The sequence below is a fragment of the Thunnus albacares genome, chromosome 2, assembly GCF_914725855.1.
Source record: "Thunnus albacares chromosome 2, fThuAlb1.1, whole genome shotgun sequence".
Classification (NCBI taxonomy): domain Eukaryota; kingdom Metazoa; phylum Chordata; class Actinopteri; order Scombriformes; family Scombridae; genus Thunnus; species Thunnus albacares.
The window spans coordinates 30,040,029-30,062,586 of NC_058107.1; the positions used below are offsets into that span (position 1 = coordinate 30,040,029).

General features: G+C 39.1%; 2 protein-coding genes across 3 annotated transcripts; both read right to left on the bottom strand.

Annotated features, from left to right (window-relative positions):
• Positions 1–907: 907 nt before the first annotated feature.
• On the bottom strand, positions 908–13,737 carry ugt2b3 (UDP glucuronosyltransferase 2 family, polypeptide B3). Of its 2 annotated transcripts, XM_044329989.1 has the most exons (7): positions 12,825–13,737; positions 6,185–6,811; positions 5,866–6,014; positions 5,655–5,786; positions 4,474–4,561; positions 3,799–4,018; positions 908–1,438 (listed from the first exon to the last, which is right to left on the bottom strand). In XM_044329989.1, the coding sequence occupies exons 1-7, from the start codon at positions 13,546–13,548 to the stop codon at positions 1,153–1,155; spliced, it is 2,226 nt and encodes a 741-aa protein (XP_044185924.1). In that variant the 5' UTR covers positions 13,549–13,737; the 3' UTR covers positions 908–1,152. The 2 variants fall into 2 exon arrangements, with proteins under 2 accessions (XP_044185924.1, XP_044185931.1); XM_044329996.1 differs by lacking the exons at positions 908–1,438; positions 3,799–4,018; positions 4,474–4,561; ... (1 more) ...; positions 5,866–6,014; positions 6,185–6,811 and adding exons at positions 8,289–8,805; positions 9,639–9,858; positions 11,260–11,347; positions 12,295–12,426; positions 12,506–12,654.
• A 1,107-nt stretch (positions 13,738–14,844) lies between these two features.
• Positions 14,845–21,455, bottom strand: LOC122965729 (UDP-glucuronosyltransferase 2A2-like). The gene is made up of 6 exons (XM_044329921.1): positions 19,469–21,455; positions 19,150–19,298; positions 18,939–19,070; positions 17,823–17,910; positions 16,212–16,431; positions 14,845–15,378 (listed from the first exon to the last, which is right to left on the bottom strand). Exons 1-6 carry the CDS (start codon positions 20,190–20,192, stop codon positions 15,093–15,095), a joined length of 1,599 nt encoding a protein of 532 aa, XP_044185856.1. The 5' UTR covers positions 20,193–21,455; the 3' UTR covers positions 14,845–15,092.
• Between the last annotated feature and the right edge of the window lie 1,103 nt (positions 21,456–22,558).

Genomic DNA, 22,558 nt, shown 5'->3' on the forward strand with positions numbered 1-22,558 from the left:
TGTGGACTGTTAGAGTGCAAATGTAAGTTTATTATACTTCCAGGATTATTTGTGTGTTGAGATAGTCTGTCAGGATTCAGATTGCAAAAAAGTTTACAAAAGTGGAAGAATCCTTCAGTTGTTATTAACCACTGTAGCAGCACGGCTCAAGGGTATGGAAGATTTAAAATGCCTACATTAAAACAAATCGATCGATAAAGTACACATTACAACACACTGTTATTTATGCGTGTGTATGTATGTGTGTGTGTATATATATATATATATATATATATATATATATAATTTCATGTTTACTGTGTCATCATTAAATGAAGAACATGTTAAAAGGGCAATTATTTAACTTCTTGTTTTGAACAGCTGAATGACTTTTCTATGCCACATTAAAATCAAATCACTGAACGCAGAAAACAAAGTGACAAGGTATATTGCATTTCAGTGTTGTCCAGCAGAGAGCACCATAGCACACTTTGGAAAATTTATGTCACAAATAAAAAGCAATTCATTCAGCTGTTAAAGACAAAAAGCCAAATAATTATCCTTTTAATATATGCATACATGAAAAATGATTAATTAATAATTACTTTATTTTATGGTTTGTTTTATTCTTAATTAGGCATTTAAAATCTTACATACATACAAGGGATCCCCTTGATAAGTTTACATTAACCAATAAACGTCCAGCTTTTAATGATATGTAGACATCAGGTGCAATTATGCAAATAGTGAGTGAGCACCTGCATGTGATTGCACTAATTACTGACAATACATCAAGGAGGAAACAAGAGAAATGTTCACTTATATAAGGAAAGCAAATACATGGTATTTGTCTGTGTAGAGTTTAACTGTGTTTGCTTTTACTTCAAGCTGAAGTAGAAGCTGACTGACCCTGAGTTAATGATGACAAAACAAGAAAACAAAATCTTTGCTCTTCTAGCAAACAGATATCAAGTGCAAACAAAACTGGACTTTTAAGAAAATATACTGTAGATTCTTTTAAAAGAATATCTTGTTTTGTCATTTTTTGTGGTGGCAAATAGTGAAACAAGGAAGTCCCAGGTCATATTCAAATCTGGGACATCAGGTTACATGATGTGCTTTGGACCAACAGTTTTTTTTTTATTGACATTGATAAGATATGAAATCAGACTGTTACTCAGCCTTTCTCTTTGTCTTTCCCTTTCTGCCACAGCATCTCCGGAAGCAAAACTTGCAGGTCTTGATGAAGAGGAATATGAGGAGCAGAACAATGGCGAGGAGGAAGGCCAGGACATCCAGGCTGTGGTACTGGTACCAGGTGAGCTCGTGTGCCTGGACTCTCAAGTGCTTGGCACCTTTGTTTCTCATGGTGAACTCGATCCAGAATACCGCCTCGTCCAGAGGACTCATCGGCCTGTCATGGTGGATGCTGGACAGCCGCATGGCATTTTCCTTGTACCTATGAATATTTATTTATTTACCAAGAATGGGGATAGAAAGGAAAAAAGGTTGACTTTGTTAGGCTCATATATTTAAATCTCTAAGAGGAAAGCTGCTATGTGAGGAGAAAAGTTCATCAAGTGGTTTTCTAAACTCTTTGTGACCTTGAAACTCCGGTGGTAATCAAAGTCTGATATACTGTATTAGCCTCTGGCTCCTTTATAGCATGTCATAATTCTTACCTCTTTATTACTAATGTGAACTCTCTAAAAAGGCAAAATTACAAAGGAGATCATCTCTCAATGCCTAAAACAGGCTTAAAGGATAGGTTCACAATTTTAACATGTTTTTTCATGCTGTAATCATTCTTCCTGTTCATATTGAAGATACCTTCATAGTGTGCTTTCAAAGGTTGAAGCTGATATGAGGCATCTGCCGCCCATATTAGTCAAATCAAGTTAATGTATTTCAGAGTTGCTGTCTTTTTAGTACTTAAGTCCCTTTTGTCGTTACTATCCACTGCATCTGAACAGAAAAACACTGTCCGCTGAGATGATAAGACGATATCAACTTCATTTGACTAACTCAGACACCTGAAGCCTTATATACGCTTCAGATAAAGTTTTAAATACAGTGCTGCTTGAAAGCTTGTGAACCCGAAATATGACCTAAAATGTGATCAGATATTTACTAAAACTAGATAAAGTGAACCCAATTAAACAAATGAGACAAAAAAATAAACTTTTTCATGTATTTATTGAGGAAAATTATCCAATGTTACATATTTGTGTGAGGCAAAAGTATGTGAACCTTTGCGTTCAGTAAGTGGTATGACTCCCTTTTGCAGCACTAACTTCAACCAAACGTTTCCGGTAACTGTTTATCAGCCTTGCACATCAGCTTGGAGGAATTTTAGCCCATTCCTCCTCAGAATAGTCTCAACTCTGGGATTTTGGTGGGCTTCTTTGCATGAACTGCCTGCTTCAGGTTCTTCCACAGCATTTCTATAGGATTAAGCTCAGGACTTTGACTCGTCTGTTCCAAAACCTTATCTTTCATCTGCTGTAACCATTCTTTGGTAGAACAACTTGTGTGTTTAGGGTCATTGTCTTACTGCATGACCCACTTTCTGTTGAGCTTCAGTTCAAAGCTGGATACTGTGACATTTTTCAGTAGAATTTGCTGGTAAAACTCAGAACTCATAGCTCCTTCAATGATTGCAAGCTGGTTCAGAGGCAGCAAAGCAGCCCAAATCATGATACTACCACCACCATGTTTCATAGATGGGATAAGGTTCTTATGCTGGAATGCAGTGTTTGCTCATTGCCAAACATAATGCTTCTCATTCAAGCCGAACAGTTTGAACAGAACATTTTTCCAGTCACCTTTTGGCTTATCCATGTGGTCTTGAGCGAACCGTAGACAGCAGCAATGTTCTTTTTGGAGAGAAGTGGCTTTTTTCCTTGCAACTCTGCCATGCACACCATTAATGTTCAATGTACTCCTGATAGTGGACTCATGACCATTTACTGTAGCCACTGCACGAGAGGCGTTTAGTTTCCTAGACTTTACCCTGGGGTCCCTTGAGGCCTCCTGGAGTATTACACACCTACTCTTGGTGTGATCTTTGTTGTTTGACCACTCCTGGGAAGGGTAACAATGGTGTTGGACGTCTTCAATTTGTACATGATCTGCCTGACAGTTGACTGGTGGAGTCCAAACTCTTTAGACATGGTTTTGTAACCCTTTTCAACTTGGTGAGCATCAACAACTCTTCTTCTAAGGTCCTCAGAAATATCCTTTGTTTGAGCCATGACACTTCCACAAACCTGTGTTGTGAAGCTCAAACTGACCCAGATTTCTCTTCTTTAAATAAGGCAGGGCCTCCCAGACTCACACTTGATTATCATCCCATTGATTGAAACACCTGACTCTAATTTCCCCTTCAAATAAATTGATAATCCTAGAGGGTCACATACTTTTGTCACGCATAAATATATAACATTGGATCATTTTCCTCAATAAATAAACTAACAAGTGTAAGGTTTTTGTCTCATTTGTTTAACCGATGTCTCTTTATCTAGTTTTAGGACTTGAAGGGAAAACTGATCACATTTTAGGTCATTTATGCAGAAATAGAGCAAATTTTAAAGGGTTCACAAACTTTCAAGCAGCTCTGTACATTTTTACTCATAAGGACTAGATTTTGTCCCCCATCACTTACATTGAAAGCGCATTTGGAGATCTTCTAATGGTCAGTATGAACAGGAGGAATGATTACAGCGAGTTTTAATGTTCATATGGGCTCCTGACTGTTGTTTTAAGACAGACTTGAAAAATTGTGAACCTGTCCTTTTATTTGCTGGTAAGACAACTTACGATTTATCGTTGATGACAGTGTTGATTGCATCTCTAAGATCTTCACTCTTCATAAAGTTCAGGTCCACAGTAATTGCAGCGCCTTTAGCCGTCATATGCACCAGGTTGTCGGGCTGGTCAAGGAACAAGGGGATTCCCACCATAGGAACACCGTGGTAGATGGCCTCATAAATCCCATTTGTGCCACCATGAGTGATGAACGCTCTGGTCTTTGGGTGACCTGATCAAAAAACATGAAACATGCAAACAAACTAACTTTTGTGAATCAAGAGAGGCTGTCATAGTGCACCTTATCAGTTCTGTATGATATCTCGCCTAAAATAAGTGTTGGCAGAGGCTTGTGACTGAAAGCTTGCCAGATCAGATCCCAGACTGTGTTGGGAAAAACTGGACAGAAAACAATAGTAAACACTAGCCACTCACTCAGAACCTTCTGCTGAAGTCAGTCTGCTTGCTCAGTTAACTTTCCCTGGATAAATAATTGTTCAAAAAATGCATTTAATGAATTCATAGTGATCAAAATTTCCCTGCTTGTGAGTCTCTTGGGGATTTTGTACTGTCAGACAAAGTAATCTAAAAGATCCTGTGTGATGGATACCCTCTTTCAGTTAAAAGCAAGTCTGAAGGATCACTGTTAATGGCCTGTTTGGTAGCTTTTGCAAAAGCTTTACTTACCCAGCAGGTCATTCTGAGGGATCCAGTCGTATAGTCTGGTGTTGGCACCCAAAGTCTCTGGTTTTTCTCCACTGTATCTCCACAGCACCTATAAACAATTATAAAACACTTTGTGTATCATCATTTAGTCCAATTCAATTGCCAGCCAGCCATCTACTTATCATGTTATCTTATCTATTCCTCCCTCCCTGTGAGGGCAGTTGTATGCAGCAGCTCAACAACCACATCAACAAATACACACTCAGTGGATAGAAAAGAAAGAAAAATGTTCATCATGAAGATAAAAAGTCTATGAATGTTTGTTATAATTTGACTATATAGCTGTAAATTTAATAATAAATGCCAAAAAAAGTAAGAATTTTATTTTTATATTAAAACTTAAAAAGGTCTATCTTTAGTGCTTTTGGTTTTAGGCAAAAAATATTAAATCTAACCAATAGTCATTACTTATTTTTGAAAACCCCTACTCTACTCATCCCATCAAATCTAAATGGGTATCATTTCTTTTTTACATGGTCTATTATGTCCTGTTCCAGTAACTTGATTTTACCAGATGAAATGCAATTTTATGACTTAAAAAAACATTCTAGTTGTTTGCATGTTGTTGTTAATTAACTGCAAATCTTTTTTTTCATAAGCTTCAGGGAAGTGTTGGTTTCAGTTGGTGCCATTGTGGTATGAAAATATATTTTAGACCTGAAACTTGCATTAAATGGGTAATCCGTCACAGTGAACAATTCATGTCAAGTAAACAGTCAAAAAGTATTGAATCTACAAACTATGTTGTTGGAAAATCAAATGAGTTTGTATAGCTAACAGTCCTTTCTTGCTATTGCATTGCCATATAAAGGCAGTGTGACACAAAACCCCCCAAATGTTTACTATGATGGATTGTCTGTTTTGAGCAAGTTTCAAGTCTTCTACAAATTGATTTTCATGTTGTACCAAAATAAACTTGAGATCCATGGCAGCCTAAAGATAGAAAATCTTAAAACTCATTGTATCCTGTGAGAATTGGCAAAAAAGTACGAGCAATCTGCTGATAATTAGCTAAAATGTACAAATTCACTTGTTTGAGCTATTCACAATCTCTGCAACAGAATATGCTCATAGCCATAAAACTATGTTTTCAGGGTCATTCAAGTTAATTCCAGTTGGCACTTAAAACATTGTACTCTGACCTTCTGTGGGAGCTGAGCAAGGGCCGAGGCGATCATGTTTCCCTTCTCAGAGGTGATGTTCTTGACCATGGACCCCAAAGTGAAGACCACAATACCATCATCTCCAGAACTCTGCACAAACTCTTCCATATCCTGTAAGAAGAGAAGTATCATCCCAGTGCAAACAAAATATAAAAAATGATAAGGCCTATAACAAGGGAGTTAGTGCTACCTCTGGTAAGGGTTTAGCCGGTCTGCAGTGGATCCCACCAACAAATTTAAAGTTAGGGAGGAAAGGACGAGGAAATTCAAAATCCCAGTAGGTTCGAATCAACCAGATATCTGCTCTACCCATCATCTCGCAGGCATTTGTGGGCGTCCCTGTCACAATGTAAAAGCAAAGTATTACCAGTACTGTAGATGAGACTGCTGATTTTCAAATTTGATTTACTTTAAACATCAAATTGTTTCCAAAAGTGTTTGATATAAAAGAATAGCAGTTAATAGAAACATAGATCATCATCAACGGTCCATGTAGCTTAGTTACTCACCCTTGACCTCTGTGTAATATTTATCTACTTCTTGCCAAATAACTTTAGTCATCAGTATGTCTTGTAAGGCGTAGAAGAGAAAGTTCCACACTCTCTCGGCGAAGTCCATCTTGTCAGTCAGTTTGCTCATAGCGCCAGGGACAAATGAAGGTGGAGCAGGTAGCTGACCGCACTGCCTCTCCCAGTTATTGGCGAGGGAGAAACGCAGGGAGAAGACCAGGGGGATCCCCAAAATCTCTGCTACCAAGTCACTCCCGGGGTAGATTGGGTCGGCCAGGAGAAGGTCGTAGTTTCCCTCCTTCAGCTTCTTCATGATGACGTCTGATTTCAGCACGCCATCCAGATACTGCAAAGTATACTGCAGGTCGACTTTCATCAGCTCCATGAATCTGAGGTAAATCTGCAAGTAGCTCATATAATCCATCTCATACATGGAGAAATTAAGGAACTCTTCAAGGAACTCCTCCATGGCCTCCATTGAGACTGAGACGTTAAAGGGTTCATAGCGGAAGCGGGAAGGCTCACTGGTGTTCATGTATATAGACGTGCTTGGGACCAGGACGGTCACCTGGTGTCCCCTGTCGATCAGCGTCTCCAGCACTGGCTTCATGTTAATCCAGTGGCTGCCTTCAGTGTACCACACCAAAATGTTCCCTCCATTTGTGCACCGTGTCACAAAAAGTACCAGCAGGACACAGAAGGAGAGATGCTGCCCCAGCCTCATGGTAGCTGTGTGTAAGGGGAAAGTCTGCTGTGGTCTGATCCTTTTCAAAAGGCGTTCCCAGAAAAACAATTATTAACTAAACAAAGCTGAACTCTGGCATGTCTGTATGTGCTTTATGATATATTAGATAACGGACTTACCCCAAGCAGGTGATTAGATGTAAAAGGTAACGGCTGTAAAGTTAACATGCAGGATAAAAAAAGAATAATGTCAAACCTGTACTAGAAATCCACAAACAGAAAATCCCTTGATGTTAAAACTAAGACTTCAAAACACAGGATTGTAGTCGGTGGCTGCGGAGAGACGGAGTAAAATAACTCAAATGGATAATGGGCTTGTACACACTTGCGTAATCTAAGGAAGTTGTAACTACATGTGAGTGCCTGTGTAAGAATTTCCCTACACACCACTGAGGAGTGTCAGTGAACACACACACACATCTGTGGACTGTGAGAGTGCAAATGTAAGTTTATTATACTTCCAGGATTATTTGTGTGTTGAGATAGTCTGTCAGGATTCAGATTGCAAAAAAGTTTACAAAAGTGGAAGAATCCTTCAGTTGTTATTAACCACTGTAGCAGCATGGCTCAAGGGTATGGAAGATTTAAAATGCCTACATTAAAACAAATCGATCGATAAAGTACACATTACAACACACTGTTATTTATGCGTGTGTATGTATGTGTGTGTATATATATATATATATATATATATATATATATATATATATATATAATTTCATGTTTACTGTGTCATCATTAAATGAAGAACATGTTAAAAGGGCAATTATTTAACTTCTTGTTTTGAACAGCTGAATGACTTTTCTATGCCACATTAAAATCAAATCACTGAACGCAGAAAACAAAGTGACAAGGTATATTGCATTTCAGTGTTGTCCAGCAGAGAGCACCATAGCACACTTTGGAAAATTTATGTCACAAATAAAAAGCAATTCATTCAGCTGTTAAAGACAAAAAGCCAAATAATTATCCTTTTAATATATGCATACATGAAAAATGATTAATTAATAATTACTTTATTTTATGGTTTGTTTTATTCTTAATTAGGCATTTAAAATCTTACATACATACAAGGGATCCCCTTGATAAGTTTACATTAACCAATAAACGTCCAGCTTTTAATGATATGTAGACATCAGGTGCAATTATGCAAATAGTGAGTTAGCACCTGCATGTGATTGCACTAATTACTAACAATACATCAAGGAGGAAACAAGAGAAATGTTCACTTATATAAGGAAAGCAAATACATGGTATTTGTCTGTGTAGAGTTTAACTGTGTTTGCTTTTACTTTCAAGCTGAAGTAGAAGCTGACTGACCCTGAGTTAACGGTGACAAGTAAAACAAAAAGAGTACAACAAAATCTTTGCTCTTCTAGCATACATATAACAAGTGCAAATGAAACTGGAGTTTTAAGAGAATATACTGTAGATTCTTTTAAAAGAATATCTTGTTTTGTCATTTTTTGTGGTGACAAATAGTGAGACAAAGATGTCCTAGGTCATATTGAAATCTAGGACATCAGGTTACATGATGTGCTTTGGACCAACAGTTTTTTTATTGACATTGAAAAGATATGAAATCAGTCCGTTACTCAGCCTTTCTCTTTGTCTTTCCCTTTCTGCCACAGCATCTCCAGAAGCAAAACTTGCAGGTCTTGATGAAGAGGAATATGAGTAGCAGAACGATTGCGAGGAGGAAAGCCAGGACATCCAGGCTGTGGTACTGGTACCAGGTGAGCTCGTGTGCCTGGACTCTCAAGTGCTTGGCACCTTTGTTTCTCATGGTGAACTCGATCCAGAATACCGCCTCGTCCAGAGGACTCATCGGCCTGTCACGGTGGATTCTGGACAGCCGCATGGCATTTTCCCTGTACCTATGAATAATTATTTATTTACCAAGAATGGGGATAGAAAGGAAAAAAGGTTGAATTTGTTAGGCTCATATATTTAAATCTCTAAGAGGAGAGCTGCTATGTGAGGAGAAAAGTTCTTCAAGTGGTTTTCTAATCTCTTTGGGACCTTGAAACTCCGGTGGTAATCAAAGTCTGATATACTGTATTAACCTCTGGCTCCTTTATAGCATGTCATAATTCTTACCTCGTTATGACTAATGTGCACTCTCTAAAAAGGCAAAATTACACAGAAGATAATCTCTCAATGCCTAAACAGATTTAAATGGTAGGTTCACAATTTTTAACATGTTTTTTCTTGCTGTAATCATTCCTCCTGTTCATATTGGCTATTGAAGATACCTTCATAGTGTGCTTTCAAAGGTTGAAGCTGATATGAGGCATCTGCCGCCCATATTAGTCAAATCAAGTCAATATCTTCCAAAGTTAATGTCTTTTTAGTACTTAAGTCCCTTTTGTTGTTATTATCCACTGCATCTGAACAGAAAAACACTGTCTGTTGAGATGATGAGAAGATATCGACTTTTTTTGACTAACTCAGACATTTGAAGCCACTTATATACGCTTCAGATAAACTTTTAAATACATTTTTGTTTGAAACAAGGACTGTGGATTTTGTCACCCATCGCTTCCATTGAGAGCGCATTATGAAGCGATCTTCTAATGGTCATTATGAACAGGAGGAATGATTATAGCGAGCAAAAACTCTTTTAATGTTCATATGGGCTCCTGACTGTTTTAAGACAGACTTGAAAAATTGTGAACCTGTCCTTTTATTTGCTGGTAAGACAACTTACGATTTATCGTTGATGACAGTGTTGATTGCATCTCTAAGATCTTCACTCTTCATAAAGTTCAGGTCCACAGTAATTGCAGCGCCTTTAGCCGTCATATGCACCAGGTTGTCGGGCTGGTCAGCGAACAAGGGGATTCCCACCATAGGAACACCGTGGTAGATGGCCTCATAAATCCCATTTGTGCCACCATGAGTGATGAACGCTCTAGTCTTTGGGTGACCTGATCAAAGAACATGAAGCAATATTTCACTCTGGTTGGCTGCACCAGAGATGTGCTCCTGAATACATCTCAAACTTTGACCTAAAAAGTGGGACATTTTGCAAAATAACCTTCAAATAATCTTCAGAAAAGACTCCTAGAGAAGAGGTAACAGCATTAATCAGCAAGAACAGGAGAGGAAATATCATCTTTGGATATATTTTTTTAAATCAACACAACTAGCTAGCTGTCAACTGCTACCTGCCACTGTTACCAACCTTCCAAAGGAGAAACTGCACTGAGGAAGCTAACAGGAGTTATTTTGTGATGATAAGAAGAGAAACTAAGGGGCCCTCGTTGGTGGTATTCTCTCTCTTTCTCCATGAACTGGTGTGATGGTGGCACAACTGACTTTGCGGCAGCCTCTTCTAGTTCCAATTATGCAGTGTCTTTGTCCATGTCTGCATCTACATCTGTGTCATCGTGTGGAGTGCAAGAGAAATATATCTATGATTGTCAGTTTATTTTGGACAATTGTAACAAAGACTTTTGCAACGAGAAATACTGGCTGGGAGCTAAATCAGCTGAGTGGCATGGTACACTATGCCCAATGGGCCCAAAGGAGACCACAGCCTTGCCTGGAGCTGCGCCAGAGAATAAACATCACAAGCAGTGCGACAGGACACGGAAGCTGGGCAGGCATGGAGGAGTGCAAGCTAGGCTAACTGTTAACCCATACAAACCAGCAGTTCCAGCAGTCATGCTGCCTCATGTTCTCTGGACAGCAAAAAGGATTATTTCACGCCCCCATCAGTGCTGGTCACTCGTTGATATGCAAGAGCTGTCTTTATCCAACTGAGACATGTACTTTCTTTATCCTTTCTATTGTTTTTGCACTGCTGTGGGCTTGGAGGAATAGCATTTTGTTTTTTTGTGTATGCAAATACACAAGAAAACGGCAATAAACTAAATCTTGAATCTTATCTTGAAATATACATGACTTTTGTGAATCAAGAGAGGCTGTCATAGTGCACCTTATCAGTTGTGTACGATATCATGCCTAAAAATAAGTGTTGGCAGAGGCTTGTGACTGAAAACTTGCCAGATCAGATCCCAGACTGTGTTGGGAAAAACTGGACTGAAAACAATAGTAAACACTAGCCACTCACTCAGAAACTTCTGCTGAAGTCAGTCTGCTTGCTTAGTTAACTTTCCCTGGATAAATAACGGTTCAAAAAAATGCATTTAATGAATTCACAGTGATCAAAATTCCCCTGCTAGTGAGTCTCTTGGGGATTTTGTACTGTCAGACAAAGTAATCTAAAAGATCCTGTGTGATGGATACCCTCTTTCAGTTAAAAGCAAGTCTGAGGGATCACTGTTAAAGGCCTGTTTGGTAGCTTTTGCAAAAGCTTTACTTACCCAGCAGGTCATTCTGAGGGATCCAGTCGTATAGTCTGGTGTTGGCACCCAAAGTCTCTGGTTTTTCTCCACCGTATCTCCACAGCACCTATAAACAATTATACAAGACTTTCAGACCAAGTCATTGCATATGTTATCTATTCCTCCCTGTGAGGGCAGTTGTATGCAGCAGCTCAACAACCACATCAACAAATACACACTCAGTGGATAGAAAAGAAAGAAAAATGTTCATCATGAAGATAAAAAGTCTATAAATGCTATGATATAATTTGACTGTATAGCTGTAAATTTAATAATAAATGCTAAAAAAGTAAGAATTTTATTTTTATATTAAAACTTAAGTACTTTTACATTGAAAAAAGATCTATCTATAGTGCTTTTGGTTTTAGGTAAAAATATAAAATCTAACCAATAATCATTACTTATTTTTGAAAACCCCAACTCTACTCATCCCATCAAATCTAAATGGGTATCATTTCTTTTTTACATGGTCTATTACGTCCTGTTCCAGTAACTTGATTTAACCAAACAAAATGCTATTTTTATGAGTTAAAAAAATTCAAAAAGTTTCATCCTTCCGTCACAGTGAACAATTCGTTTCAAGTAAACAGTCAAAAAGTATTGAATCTACAAAGTATGTTGTTGGAAAATCAAATGAGTTTGTATAGCTAACAGTCCTTTCTTGCTATTGCATTGCCATATAAAGGCAGTGTGACACAAAACCCCCCAAATGTTTACTATGATGGATTGCCTGTTTTGAGCAAGTTTCAAATCTTTTTAAGTTGATTTTCATGTTGTACCAAAATAAACTTGAGATCCATGGCAGCCTAAAGATAGAAAATCTTAAAACTCATTGTATCCTGTGAGAATTGGCAAAAAAGTACGAGCAATCTGCTGATAATTAGCTAAAATGTACAAATTCACTTGTTTGAGCTATTCACAATCTCTGCAACAGAATATGCTCATAGCCATAAAACTGTGTTTTCAGGGTCATTCAAGTTAATTCCAGTTGGCACTTAAAGATCTTCCTCTGACCTTCTGTGGGAGCTGAGCAAGGGCCGAAGCGATCATGTTTCCCTTCTCAGAGGTGATGTTCTTGATCATGGACCCCAAAGTGAAGACCACAATACCATCATCTCCAGAACTCTGCACAAACTCTTCCATATCCTGTAAGAAGAGAAGTATCATCCCAGTGCAAACAAAATATAAAAAATGATAAGGCCTATAACAGGGGAGTTAGTGCTACCTCTGGTAAGGGTTTAGCCGGTCTGCAGTGGATCCCACCAACAAATTTGAAGTTAGGGAGGAAAGGACGAGGAAATTCAAAATCCCAGTAGGTTCGAATCAACCAGATATCTGCTCTACCCATCATCTCACAGGCGTTTGTGGGCGTCCCTGTCACAATGCAAAAGCAAAGTATTACCAGTACTGTAGATGAGACTGCTGATTTTCAAATTTGATTTACTTTAAACATCTAATTGTTTCCAAAAGTGTCTGATATAAAAGAATAGCAGTTAATAGAAATATAGATCATCATCAACGGTCCATGTAGCTTAGTTACTCACCCTTGACCTCTGTGTAATATTTATCTACTTCTTGCCAAATAACTTTTGTCATCAGTATGTCTTGTAAGGCGTAGAAGAGAAAGTTCCACACTCTCTCGGCGAAGTCCATCTTGTCGGTCAGTTTGCTCATAGCGCCAGGGACAAATGAAGGTGGAGCAGGTAGCTGACCGCACTGCCTCTCCCAGTTATTGGCCAGGGAGAAACGCAGGGAGAAGACCAGGGGGATCCCCAAAATCTCTGCTACCAAGTCACTCCCTTGGTAGATTGGGTCGGCCAGGAGAAGGTCGTAGTTTCCCTCCTTCAGCTTCTTCATGATGACGTCTGATTTCAGCACGCCATCCAGATACTGCAAAGAATACTGCACGTCGACTTTCATCAGCTCCATGAATCTGAGGTAAATCTGCAAGTAGCTCATATAATCCATCTCATACATGGAGAAATTAAGGTACTCTTTAAGGAACTCCTCCATGGCCTCCATTGAGACTGAGACATTAAAGGGTTCATAGCGGAAGCGGGAAGGCTCACTGGTGTTCATGTATATAGACGTGCTTGGGACCAGGACGGTCACCTGGTGTCCCCTGTCGATCAGCGTCTCCAGCACTGGCTTCATGTTAATCCAGTGGCTGCCTTCAGTGTACCACACCAAAATGTTCCCTCCATTTGTGCACCGTGTCACAAAAAGTACCAGCAGGACACAGAAGGAGAGACGCTGCCCCAGCTTCATGGCAGCTGCTGTGTGTAAGGGAAAAGTCTGCTGTGGTCTGATCCTTTTCAAAAGGCGTTCCCAGAAAAACAATTATTAACTAAACAAAGCTGAACTCTGGCATGTCTGTATGTGCTGTATGATATATTAGATAACAGACTTACCCCAAGCAGGTGATTAGATGTAAAAGGTAATGGCTGTAAAGTTAACATGCAGGATAAAAAAAGAATAATGTCAAACCTGTACTAGAAATCCACAAAGAAAATCCCTTGATGTTAAAACTAAGACTTCAAAACACAGGATTGTAGTCGGTGGCTGCGGAGAGACGGAGTAAAATTACTCAAATGGATAATGGGCTTGTACACACTTGCGTAATCTAAGGAAGTTTTGACTACATGTGAGTGCCTGTGTAAGAATTTCCCTACACACCACTGAGGAGTGTCAGTGAACACACACACATCTGTGGACTGTGAGAGTGCAAATGTAAGTTTATTATACTTTTAGGATTGTTTGTGTGTTGAGATAGTCTGTCAGGATTCAGATTGCAAAAAAGTTTACAAAAGTGGAAGAATCCTTCAGTTGTTATTAACCACTGTAGCAGCATGGCTCAAGGGTATGGAAGATTTAAAATGCCTACATTAAAACAAATCGATCAATAAAGTACACATTACAATACACTGTTATATGTAATTTCCTGTGTACTGTGTCATTATTAAATGAGGAACATGTTAAAAGGGTAATAATTGAGCTTTTTATTTTGAACATCTGAATGACTTTTCCATGCCACATTAAAATCAAATCACCAAACACAGAAAGCAAAGTGACAAATATATGTATATTGCATGTCCAGCAGAGAGCACCATAGCACACTTTGGAAAATTTATGTCACAAATAAAAAGCAATTCATTCAGCTGTTAAAGACAAAAAGCCAAATAATTATCCTTTTAATATATGCATACATGAAAAATGATTAATTAATAATTACTTTATTTTATGGTTTGTTTTATTCTTAATTAGGCATTTAAAATCTTACATACATACAAGGGATCCCCTTGATAAGTTTACATCAACCAATAAACGTCCAGCTTTTAATGATATGTAGACATCAGGTGCAATTATGCAAATAGTGAGTGAGCACCTGCATGTGATTGCACTAATTACTGACAATACATCAAGGAGGAAACAAGAGAAATGTTCACTTATATAAGGAAAGCAAATACATGATATTTGTCTGTGTAGAGTTTAACTGTGTTTGCTTTACTTTCAAGCTTACATAGAAGCTGACAGACCCTGAGTTAATGGTGACAAAACAAGTAAAACAAAAAGAGTACAACAAAATCTTTGCTCTCCTAGCAAACAGATAACAAGTGCAAATGAAACTGGAGTTTCAAGAGAATATACTGTAGATTCTTTTAAAAGAATATCTTGTTTTGTCATTTTTTGTGGTGACAAATAGTGAGACAAAGATGTCCTAGGTCATATTGAAATCTAGGACATCAGGTTACATGATGTGCTTTGGACCAACAGTTTCTTTATTGACATTGATAAGGTATGAAATCAGTCCGTTACTCAGCCTTTCTCTTTGTCTTTCCCTTTCTGCCACAGCATCTCCGGAAGCAAAACTTGCAGGTCTTGATGAAGAGGAATATGAGGAGCAGAACAATGGCGAGGAGGAAGGCCAGGACATCCAGGCTGTGGTACTGGTACCAGGTGAGCTCGTGTGCCTGGACTCTCAAGTGCTTGGCACCTTTGTTTCTCATGGTGAACTCGATCCAGAATACCGCCTCGTCCAGAGGACTCATCGGCCTGTCACGGTGGATGCTGGACAGCCGCATGGCATTTTCCTTGTACCTATGAATATTTATTTATTTACCAAGAATGGGGATAGAAAGGAAAAAAGGTTGAATTTGTTAGGCTCATATATTTAAATCTCTAAGAGGAAAGCTGCTATGTGAGGAGAAAAGTTCATCAAGTGGTTTTCTAAACTCTTTGTGACCTTGAAACTCCGGTGGTAATCAAAGTCTGATATACTGTATTAGCCTCTGGCTCCTTTATAGCATGTCATAATTCTTACCTCTTTATTACTAATGTGAACTCTCTAAAAAGGCAAAATTGCAAAGAGGATCATCTCTCAATGCCTAAACAGGCTTAAAGGATAGGTTCACAATTTTTAACATGTTTTTTCTTGCTGTAATCATTCCTCCTGTTCATATTGGCTATTGAAAATACCTTCATAGTGTGCTTTCAAAGGTTGAAGCTGATATGAGGCATCTGCCGCCCATATTAGTCAAATCAAGTCAATATCTTTCAAAGTAAATATCTTTTTAGTACTTAAGTCCCTTTTGTTGTTATTATCCACTGCATCTGAACAGAAAAACACTGTCCGCCGAGATAAGACGATATCAACTTCATTTGACTAACTCAGACATTTGAAGCCACTTATATACGCTTCAGATAAACTTTTAAATACATTTTTGTTTGAAACAAGGACTGTGGATTTTGTCCCCCATCGCTTCCATTGAAAGTGCATTATGAAGCGATCTTCTAATGGTCATTATGAACAGGAGGAATGATTATAGTGAGCAAAAACTCTTTTAATGTTCATATGGGCACCTTACTGTTGTTTTAAGACAGAGTTGAAAGATTGTGAACCTGTCCTTTTATTTGTTGGTAAGACAACTTACGATTTCTCATTGATGACAGTGTTGATTGCATTTCTAAGATCTTCACTCTTCATAAAGTTCAGGTACACAGTAATTGCAGCGCCTTTAGCCTTCATATGCACCAGGTTGTCTGGCTGGTCAGTGAACAAGGGGATTCCCACCATAGGAACACCATGGTAGATGGCCTCATAAATCCCATTTATGCCACCATGAGTGATGAACGCTCTAGTCTTTGGGTGACCTGATCAAAAAACATGAAACAATATTTCACTCTGGTTGGATGCACTAGAGATGTGCTCCTAAATACATCTCAAACTTGGACCTAAAAAGTGGGACATTTTGTAAAATAACCTTCAAATAATCTTCAGAAAAGACTCCTAGAGAAGAGGTAACAGCACTAATCAGCAAGAACAGGAGAGGAAATATCATCTTTGGATATATTTTTTAAATCAACACAACTAGCTAGCTGTCAACTGCTACCTGCCACTGTTACCAACCTTCCAAAGGAGAAACTGCACTGAGGAAGCTAACAGGAGTTATTTTGTGAAGATAAGAAGAGAAACTAAGGGGCCCTCGTTGGTGGTATTCTCTCTCTTTCTCCATGAACTGGTGTGATGGTGGCACAACTGACTTTGCGGCAGCCTCTTCTTGTTCCAATTATGCAGTGTCTTTGTCCATGTCTGCATCTACATCTGTGTCATCGTGTGGAGTGCAAGAGAAATATATCTATGATTGTCAGTTTATTTTGGACAATTGTAACAAAGACTTTTGCTACGAGAAATACTGGCTGGGAGCTAAATCAGCTGAGTGGCATGGTACACTATGCCCAATGGGCCCAAAGGAGACCACAGCCTTGCCTGGAGCTGCGCCAGAGAGGAAACATCACAAGCAGTGCGACAGGACACGGAAGCTGGGCAGGCATGGAGGAGTGCAAGCTAGGCTAACTGTTAACCCATACAAACCAGCAGTTCCAACAGTCATGCTGCCTCATGTTCTCTGGACAGCAAAAAGGATTATTTCACGCCCCCATCAGTGCTGGTCACTCGTTGACATGCAAGAGCTGTCTTCATCCAACTGAGACATGTACTTTCTTTATCCTTTCTATTGTTTTTGCACTGCTGTGGGCTTGGAGGAATAGCATTTCATTTTTTTTGTGTATGCAAATACACAAGAAAACGGCAATAAACTAAATCTTGAATCTTATCTTGAAATATACATGACTTTTGTGAATCAAGAGAGGCTGTCATAGTGCACCTTATCAGTTGTGTACGATATCGCGCCTAAAAATAAGTGTTGGCAGAGGCTTGTGACTGAAAACTTGCCAGATCAGATCCCAGACTGTGTTGGGAAAAACTGGACTGAAAACAATAGTAAACACTAGCCACTCACTCAGAAACTTCTGCTGAAGTCAGTCTGCTTGCTTAGTTAACTTTCCCTGGATAAATAACGGTTCAAAAAAATGCATTTAATTCATAGTGATCAAACGTCCCTGCTTGTGAGTCTCTTGGGGATTTTGTACTGTCAGACAAAGTAATCTAAAAGATCCTATGGATATCTTCTTTCAGTTAAAAGCAAGTCTGAGGGATCACTGTTAAAGGCCTGTTTGGTAGCTTTTACAAAAGCTTTACTTACCCAGCAGGTCATTCTGAGGGATCCAGTCGTATAGTCTGGTGTTGGCACCCAAAGTCTCTGGTTTTTCTCCACCGTATCTCCACAGCACCTATAAACAATTATACAAGACTTTCAGACCAAGTCATTGCATATGTTATCTATTCCTCCCTGTGAGGGCAGTTGTATGCAGCAGCTCAACAACCACATCAACAAATACACACTCAGTGGATAGAAAAGAAAGAAAAATGTTCATCATGGAGATAAAAAGTCTATAAATGCTATGATATAATTTGACTGTATAGCTGTAAATTTAATAATAAATGCTAAAAAAGTAAGAATTTTATTTTTATATTAAAACTTAAAAAAGGTCTATCTTTAGTGCTTTTGGTTTTTGAAACTCCGGTTTCAAAAATATTAAATCTAACCAATAATCATTACTTATTTTTGAAAACCCCAACTCTACCCATCCCATCAAATCTAAATGGGTATCATTTCTTTTTTACATGTTCTATTACGTCCTGTTCCAGTAACTTGATTTAACCAAACAAAATGCTATTTTTATGAGTTAGAAAAATTCAAAAAGTTTGTTTGCATGTTGTTGTCAATTAACTGCACGTCTTTGGTGCCATTGTGGTATGAAAATATATTTTAGACCTGAAACTTGCATTAGATGGGTAATACGTCACAGTGAACAATTCGTTTCAAGTAAACAGTCAAAAAGTATTGAATCTACAAACTATGTTGTTGGAAAATCAAATGAGTTTGTATAGCTAACAGTCCTTTCTTGCTATTGCATTGCCATATAAAGGCAGTGTGACACAAAACCCCCCAAATGTTTACTATGATGGATTGCCTGTTTTGAGCAAGTTTCAAATCTTTTCAAGTTGATTTTCATATTTTACCAAAATAAACTTGAGATCCATGGCAGCCTAAAGATAGAAAATCTTAAAACTCATTGTATCCTGTGAGAATTGGCAAAAAAGTACGAGCAATCTGCTGATAATTAGCTAAAATGTACAAACTCACTTGTTTGAGCTATTCACAAGCTCTGCAACAGAATATGCTCATAACCATAAAACTGCGTTTTCGGGGTCATTCAAGTTAATTCCAGTTGGCACTTAAAGAGCGTACTCTGACCTTCTGTGGGAGCTGAGCAAGGGCCGAGGCGATCATGTTTCCCTTCTCAGAGGTGATGTTCTTGACCATGGACCCCAAAGTGAAGACCACAATACCATCATCTCCAGAACTCTGCACAAACTCTTCCATATCCTGTAAGAAGAGAAGTATCATCCCAGTGCAAACAAAATATAAAAAATGATAAGGCCTATAACAGGGGAGTTAGTGCTACCTCTGGTAAGGGTTTAGCCGGTCTGCAGTGGATCCCACCAACAAATTTGAAGTTAGGGAGGAAAGGACGAGGAAATTCAAAATCCCAGTAGGTTCGAATCAACCAGATATCTGCTCTACCCATCATCTCGCAGGCGTTTGTGGGCGTCCCTGTCACAATGCAAAAGCAAAGTATTACCAGTACTGTAGATGAGACTGCTGATTTTCAAATTTGATTTACTTTAAACATCAAATTGTTTCCAAAAGTGTTTGATATAAAAGAATAGCAGTTAATAGAAACATAGATCATCATCAACGGTCCATGTAGCTTAGTTACTCACCCTTGACCTCTGTGTAATATTTATCTACTTCTTGCCAAATAACTTTAGTCATCAGTATGTCTTGTAAGGCGTAGAAGAGAAAGTTCCACACTCTCTCGGCGAAGTCCATCTTGTCAGTCAGTTTGCTCATAGCGCCAGGGACAAATGAAGGTGGAGCAGGTAGCTGACCGCACTGCCTCTCCCAGTTATTGGCGAGGGAGAAACGCAGGGAGAAGACCAGGGGGATCCCCAAAATCTCTGCTACCAAGTCACTCCCGGGGTAGATTGGGTCGGCCAGGAGAAGGTCGTAGTTTCCCTCCTTCAGCTTCTTCATGATGACGTCTGATTTCAGCACGCCATCCAGATACTGCAAAGTATACTGCAGGTCGACTTTCATCAGCTCCATGAATCTGAGGTAAATCTGCAAGTAGCTCATATAATCCATCTCATACATGGAGAAATTAAGGAACTCTTCAAGGAACTCCTCCATGGCCTCCATTGAGACTGAGACGTTAAAGGGTTCATAGCGGAAGCGGGAAGGCTCACTGGTGTTCATGTATATAGACGTGCTTGGGACCAGGACGGTCACCTGGTGTCCCCTGTCGATCAGCGTCTCCAGCACTGGCTTCATGTTAATCCAGTGGCTGCCTTCAGTGTACCACACCAAAATGTTCCCTCCATTTGTGCACCGTGTCACAAAAAGTACCAGCAGGACACAGAAGGAGAGATGCTGCCCCAGCCTCATGGTAGCTGTGTGTAAGGGGAAAGTCTGCTGTGGTCTGATCCTTTTCAAAAGGCGTTCCCAGAAAAACAATTATTAACCAAATAAAGCTGAACTCTGGCAATCTAAGGAAGTTTTGACTACATGTGAGTGCCTGTGTAAGAATTTCCCTACATACCACTGAGGAGTGTTAATGAACACACACAAACACATCTGTGGACTGTGAGAGTGCAAATGTAAGTTTATTATACTTTTAGGATTGTTTGTGTGTTGAGATAGTCTGTCAGGATTCAGATTGCAAAAAAGTTTACAGAAGTGGAAGAATCCTGTTTTTTTTAACCACTGTAGCAGCATGGCTCAAGGGTATGGAAGATTTAAAATGCCTACATTAAAACAAATCAATCAATAAAGTACACATTACAATACACTGTTATATGTAATTTCCTGTTTATTGTGTCATCATTAAATGGAAAAACATGTTAAAAGGGTAATTATTGAGCTTTTTGTTTTTAACAACTGAACAACTTCTCCATGCCACCTTAAAATCAAGTCACCGATTGCAGAAAACAAAGTGCAAATTCAAAAAAAGCAATTCATTCAGTTGTTAAAGACAAAAAGGCAAACAATTATCCTCTTAACATATGCATACATTAAAAATGATTAATAATTACTTTATTTTATTGTTTGTTTTGTTCTTATAAATGCATTTAAAATCTTACATACATACCAGGGATGACAGTGTTGGTCTGTTCACCACTTTTGTCCAGAACGAAATATCTCAACTGTTGAATGGACTTCATAGATGTATAAAGAAAACAGGATAAGGTGCTGCTGCTCAGCCTTGCTGCCAATTTTTGCCCAGTAGCCACTCACGGTTTTGCAGCATAGACAGCCATTTTAAAAGAGACGTCTATAAGACTGTTGACAGGACTTCTCCAACTGCAAATAAGGTAAACTATGACTCCTTGTATTATGAATTTTTAACCCATTAAGGTTTTATATTTGTAAAACTTTTGTTGAGCCTAGAAAAGCGATTTTTAAAATCTGTGACATCATCCTAATGTCACGGGAGCGGGAATTCGCAGGCGGGGCCAACGGGGGAAAGGCTACTGCACATATTCAGTGGGCCGCACAATGCAGACGCAAACCTGAAAGTTCGTGCGCCAGCTGAGCAATTCTTATTTGATTGATTAGGCACTATCTTTGAGTCCAGTATGCAGTTCCTATAATACATCCATGATGGATTGCTATGAAATTCTTTACAGACATTCATGGTTCCCAGAGGATGAATCCCTCTGATCCCCTGACTTTTCCTTTAGCACCACCACATGGAGGTTCTCATTTGTGATTATACGTGAAATGTCTTGACATGTATTGGATTTATTGTCATGAAATTTGGTTCAAAGATTCATGAGGATGAATTGTAATTCCCTCACAGTTCATCCTTTGTTTTGTCCAAAACTTTGGTTTATTACCAACCTGCAAAACTGAAGACATTCCCATCAGCCTAGGCTGGACTTTATGTTTAGTGCTAATTTGCACACTAACACACTTAACAAAAATGGTGAACATTAGCCTGCTGATGTTAGCATTTAGCTCAAAGCCAAAGCACTGCCTCACAGAGCCGTCAGCATTTTCTCTTGTTGTGTTGTTTTAAAGATGTATCTACCAGTCGAATGAGGCAGCTGATTTCAGAAACCAACTGGGGCCAGAGGGGTCAGCTCGATGTGAATATTCGGGAGGCGGGGGTTGTCGACCATGCCTTTTAGGAACCAGTGGCGTTGAGGCTGTGTTGTTTTCTGGGAAATGTCACCTCAAACTGTGAGGGCGTCTTAAATCTTACTCTGGGTACTTTGTCCCCCTCATTAACATTGTAGATTCCTTTTGACGCTGGATTCAGGAGCGTCTGGAAAAACAATAAGCATTTGAATATTGGACTCAATGCCCTGTTGAGGGAGTCAGTGGCCATTCATAGTGTGTAAGTGTGTGCTGTGTTCCTCAGACCTCCCCTGGTGGGGCAGAGAAGCTGTGAGCAAACAAATGATAGGTGTAATAGGTTTTTGCATACAGAACTGCAGAATCATAACTGTATATTGCTCTTGTATTTAATTTTCTCGGGAGTTCAACCATCTAATCCTGTCTCACTACATTCCTGGTGCTTCCTCTCCTTCCTTCCTTCTTCCTTGCTCTGTCTTCCCACCACAGGGTAAGGGTTACAGCGTATTGCTTTTTGAAGTAGATATTTGCATAATCAGATTAGGATGTGTGATTGTCAGTGGGCTCCCCCATCAGAGGGTGCTCCAGAGGAGAGAGGGTGCTGTCCAGCCCAACAATGGAGGACTCCCCTCCTCTCTCACCCTCTAACCAGCCTGCACCTGCATCCCACCCAC